Below are 5,513 nucleotides of genomic sequence, written 5' to 3'. Positions count from 1 at the left end.
GTCCAATAATTTACATGTACTTTTCACTATGATCTATACAAATAGCATAGACAGAATCTTCAATCCCTGGGAACCATTGAGCTCCTGATCCAAAATATTATGTACTCCCTCTGTAAAGGAATATAAGATCGTTTAGGTCACTAATATAAAAATCTGAACGATCTTATATTTCTTTACAGAGGGAGTAGGTGTTAGAATTTGTATGGCTATCTGTTCTAACAAGCACTGCAACCATGATACTTTCCACCATTAAAAAACTTATGCTTATGTAAGTCTTGAGTGGTCACCAAACCCGATTGCTTACAACATTTAAGTTTGGTCGTATTATTTCAGGTTATCTGGCTGAAGGTTGAGCTATGTAGATTGCTAGAGGAGAGAAGATCAGCTGTTCTGAGGTCTGTTTTTTGAAATATCCAAGATCGTCACCAGTTTGAGCCATTAATTTGCATATCCACACACTTGTAAACGGAGATGTATTAACCTTTGTAACATTTGAAATCAAATGGAACCTGCTGTCAGTAGATAGCTGCTTCGGTCCTATTGACCACTGACTGGATGGAACATATTATTCTGCAGCTAGTCAACTCTAGTTTATTTCATGACGAACCCAATCAGAGCTAACAGTTATCATGGACAAAAAGTCACTAAATCTGGACAATCTCTTTGAGAACAAACGTCAACTACTAGCTTGTTCAAAATCGATCAAATTATGGACCAAAATTTAGTCCACTTTCAGAAGTGACCCTGAACCTTCTAGTAATTGTTTCAGCCGTGCTTAGTATTCTCATGTTTAGCTGCTGACCAATATTAATACTGCAAAAGCTATATGTAAGCAAACTCTTATCTGGTGGAGAAAAATTTCTTACTATCGGAGGTATTGTTAGTGTACTGTTGAGCAAAAGATGTTTCTCTATAGAAAATGTTCTCGTCGTTCGGAATACGTTAGTCAGTGGAATTGTTTCTTCTGGGTTTCTCGAACAGTCGAAGTACCCTTCTGATTATTTCTTTTCATCCATATCCAGGGCTGATGAACTAGAGACAGCACTGATGGAGATGGTTAAGCAAGATAATCGACGTGAATTAAGTGCAAAGGTAAACATTTGGACATTTTTGGTGACTATCTTTCTCATACTGTCACCCACCATTACCATTATTCAGCTATGTGTTGTTCATCTTGCATACTGGGCCTGAATTTTGATAGTACCTTCTACTCCCTCCGTCCCAAAATAAGTGTCTTGAGCTTATTACAAATTTGTACTAGAGCTAGTACAAAGTTGAGACCTCGAATGCACGGATACTTCAGCCGACCAGCAAATCCGGATCTGATACCGTATCCGATACCGATACTCCTCCGATACGCCCCCGATACGTATCACTGGAGTATCGGAGAATAAATGATTTAAAACAATTACGATACTCTAAGGATACTTCGCCAGTACGTTTTGGATACTTTTCCAGCCCAGGTAAGAGCCCGCTCAGCCCAGTTAAGAAGCAACCAGCAACCCTAGTGCCCCGATGCCCCCGATCCTTTCCCTCACAGCGTCTTTCCTCCCTCCCATGCTCACACCAGGCGGCGGCTGTGTCGCCAGCAGCTGCTCACCCAGGTCCCAGGGCTAGCAGCAGTGGCGGCTAGCCGGTGACGAGCTCCTCCTCCTACTCACCAACGTCCCCTCTGACGCAACAGCCATGGACACTTATCTTCTCCATTTCTCCTGCCCAGCCAAGCTCATCTCCTCTTCTTTCTTCTCTGATCTCTGAAGATCTATCATTCTCATCTCCTCCAGATGGCTTTGAGTACCTACAACGTATCCGTATTGGCACTTTTTGAAAATGACGAATTTACGTATCCGTATTGGCCCGATACTGATACCCGTATCCATATCGGTGCATTCGAGGTTGAGACACTTATTTTGGGACGGAGGGAGTATTTGATAACCAGTTTATCAACTAGAAAATGCTATATAAATTAAGCTAGTCCTGCGAGCTGGAAATTTCTGGTTTCAAGACTTGAAATGCGATAATTCTTAATATTTCTAGTTTCACTTCTCAGGTAGAGCAGTTAGAACAAGAATTATCCGAGCTAAGGCAATCTCTATCAGACAAGGAGGAACAGGAACAAGCAATGCTTCAGGTAGAGTTGCTATTTATGCGTTCTTCTCAATTAACCTTGTTATTACTAAAGTATATCTACTTAACCATGAATTTACTTCACTGTAGGTCCTCATGCGTGTAGAGCAAGAACAGAAGGTTACAGAGGATGCCCGCATCTTTGCTGAGCAAGATGCAGCTGCTCAGAAATTTGCTTCACATGTCCTTCAGGTTAGTTCAGTTTGTATCTCTCTCACGTCTCACCGAAACTACAGCCCGACGAAAGATTAGCAGCTGATTCAGTATGAGCAATTAAGTCTTGGCCCTCTAAATTTGTCGATCAAATTGGGAGCCCGCAATATCGAATGGAAGTGGTCTTTCTACACATTTATATGTTAGTGTCCTATTGTTTGAAATCTGGAAAACGGCAAAAAATCTGAAACTCCAATTTCATACTGTTAGAGCCTGTTCGGCAACACTCCAGCTCCGAACTCCACGACCGGAGCGGGCGGAGTGGTGCCGAACGCATCAGCTCTGCGGCTCTGATATTCGAGAGTGGAGCGGCGCGCAATACAATTTTGCGGAGCGGCCTGACCCTCGCTCCTCGTTTCAGCAGAATCGATATCTGTTCAAAATTACGGAAAGTGCCACTGCCAAGTGCCACCAATGAAACGGTACGAATCTATTTTCTCCAGGGTGAGCAGTTGCTCGACTCCATGATTTTCTTGCCCACCCGAATGGGCTGGCAGCCCATGCTTGCACGGAGCGGAGCCAGCCGAACAGGCGTGCTTGGTGGAGTTCGATCAGGAGAGCGCTTCCTGAGCGAAGCGGAGTGGAGCGACTGATTTTTCTGGAGTAGAGGGCTGCCGAACAGGCTCTTAGTATTGGGTCATGATTATTTGCCATCACTGGTCACCTGTCTGGGATTTGCATACAACAAAACCAAATATGTTTCTGCTTGCTCAATTTATGCTATATGTGTTATACATTCAACTCTCCATGCAGGAAAAGTATGATGAAGCTATGGCTTCACTCACGCAAATGGAGAACAGAGCAGTCATGGCAGAAACAATGTTGGAGGCAACACTTCAATACCAATCTAGCCATCAGAAAGCACAACTACCATCCCCTTCTCCTTCTCCAAGGTATAGTGGTCTTGTTTGATGGTATTAGACCAGATAACTACACACAGTGGCAAGGAAAGAGTTTGCTAATCTTGTTGTTACTGCGGTATATCTAGTGACCCATGAATTATACCTTGAGACTGGTAGTGTCCTATTGCTTAATTAACAGCCATTTGTTGTTGTAGTACTCCGGTGCTAATCTGATATGATGCCTTGTCCCTTCTCCTCTAGGACACCAACGCGAGACGCATCTCCTGGCCAAGTGAACCAAGATTCATCACAGGAGTTTCAGCCTAGAAAAATAAGTTTGCTTGCCCCATTTTCACTCAGTTGGCGTGACAAGAACAAGGTACTTTCTTCTGGCAAGTGAATTGTACTCCCTCCGTTCCGAATTACTTGTCTGGATTTGTCTAGATACAGATGTATCTAGACTCATTTTAGTGCTAGATACATCCGTATCTAGACAAATCTAAGACAAGTAATTCGGAACGGAGGGAGTAGGTTCGAGCTGTAATCCTTTTTTCTTAGTCGTAATGCTAGGATACTAGCTTCTTCTCCCAAATTCCATAATAGGGATAACACAATATTGTTCCTTTAATGCATATTCGTGTTGGAAAATTTTGCCATGTACACGCAGCTGGTGGGTTGAGTGTACTTTTTTTTGGTACAGCTCGAATCTTACTGACCCCACATGTTTTGCAAATAAGCCCTTTTTTTGCATAAACACCCACCAAGTCCATTTTGAAGGAATCAACCCTGCAGGGTTTTTGTTTTTGCTCTTAGCTTCCATCTTACTGCAAAAGCAGGAAAATATTTTGCTAGCTTGTTACCTGAGAGAACATTCTGATTCATTCAAGGTCTTATCAGTGATAAAAAAAAATATTCTAATAAATGCTCTTCTGCTAGTTGTAGTTGCAAGTGGGCTTTCATCTCCTGCCATTTAGGTTTAGGGGGATGCTGACGGGGAAGACATGATAATCTTAGTTCCATGGCCTATGAGAGTACATGAAAATTGTGTTTATTGAGTGCTTAAACGATTTATATTCTTTAAATATATCCTGAATAGGGCTGATAAATGTGATTGAAGGGGCACATGGCGTTTTGCCTTCTTTGTTTTACACTTATATTCAAAGCACACATTCACTAGCAATTTACAAGGTTTCTTGTTCTTTGGTTTTATAACTCCCTTATGCTTTTCCTCACTTTTGGTATGTTCGACTAACTATATGAGATCAATATGAAAGTTCTCCCTTTTCTTATATTATGTTACTGGTGCCATGGATTCTTTACAGGGCAAACAAGACGAGTCAACAAACGGCAAGCTTAATAACAACACTGAGCAAAGTGTTGAGACACCAAAGACAGACCACGGAAACCAGGAGGCCACGCCTAAAGAGGGTGAACAGCGAGTGGAGACACCCAACAGGGATGAACCCGGATTGGAGACGGCCAAGATGGACAGCGATGTGCCAACTGTCGAGACGACCACGGATAAAATGAACGGGCAGGAAGGACATTTAGAAGAAATAAAACTGGATTGATCCGTCGGCCGATCACATTTGGTGGTAGATAGTGCCTTCTGATTTTGAAAGGAAGCTGTAGTCACGACATTCGGCTCCAATTTTTAAATCGTGTATTGTTGTAGTTTTCCCCCCTTTTCTTCCCCTTGTCCAGCTTGTGTCACTTCGTTTAGGTTCATAGATTCAACCTTTCCAACCATACCTCGTCAAAAGATAATAAGTTATGTTTTTCCTGTTCATTGTTAGGATGGCTGTAAGAGTGTAAGTTATGGATATATATACATGAAAGACGTACGACGTGAATGCAAAGTGCATTTTTTGTAGAACATGGTATTTGTAACATATCTGAAGGAATTGTTTTCTTTGAACATGGGCCACAATGTGTCTTGTACTAAAAGAAAAACGGCGAAAAAAGCTACACAATCACGATTGTGGCAGCGATCAATATCCAAAGGAGTATGATGTAAGATCTGATACGGTGGTTCTGTTCAGGTAATTCTACACATTTGCCTCTGTCTATGCAAATCTAACTCCAACGTATACATTGCTATTAAAAATTCAAAATTTTAACACTCTCGCGCTTGAATCTGCAGCTGTTAACGAAGGAGATACATTGCGGCCGGCCAGGGTCGGCCGTTGCCCCTATGGTGAAAAGAGTTTCTAATAGTTTATTTATTTATTCTTTTGATAATCTTGTACCTTAGTATTTTTTTATCTTGCAGGATGGAGATTTGCACCGGCTCGCCATTTTCGGAGCCATCCGAGTCGGCCACGAGCACCT

At 42.2% G+C, this 5,513-nt stretch overlaps 1 protein-coding gene across 1 annotated transcript in view; it reads left to right on the top strand.

The window, feature by feature from the left end:
- The window catches only part of LOC119277502 (TBC1 domain family member 8B-like), a 10,662-nt gene extending 5,562 nt beyond the window's left edge, over positions 1-5,100 (top strand). The window contains exons 12-18 of the mRNA XM_037558788.1: positions 334-395; positions 1,023-1,092; positions 2,051-2,131; positions 2,218-2,319; positions 3,094-3,233; positions 3,444-3,561; positions 4,505-5,100. Of these exons, the coding sequence (XP_037414685.1) occupies positions 334-395; positions 1,023-1,092; positions 2,051-2,131; positions 2,218-2,319; positions 3,094-3,233; positions 3,444-3,561; positions 4,505-4,753 (822 nt within the window). The 3' untranslated portion in view covers positions 4,754-5,100. The remainder of the gene's footprint in view (positions 1-333; positions 396-1,022; positions 1,093-2,050; positions 2,132-2,217; positions 2,320-3,093; positions 3,234-3,443; positions 3,562-4,504) is intronic.
- The last annotated feature ends 413 nt before the right edge of the window (positions 5,101-5,513 follow it).

This window comes from Triticum dicoccoides, chromosome 3B (assembly GCF_002162155.2).
Source record: "Triticum dicoccoides isolate Atlit2015 ecotype Zavitan chromosome 3B, WEW_v2.0, whole genome shotgun sequence".
NCBI lineage: Eukaryota > Viridiplantae > Streptophyta > Magnoliopsida > Poales > Poaceae > Triticum > Triticum dicoccoides.
This window is presented reverse-complemented; position numbering and strand designations above follow the sequence as displayed.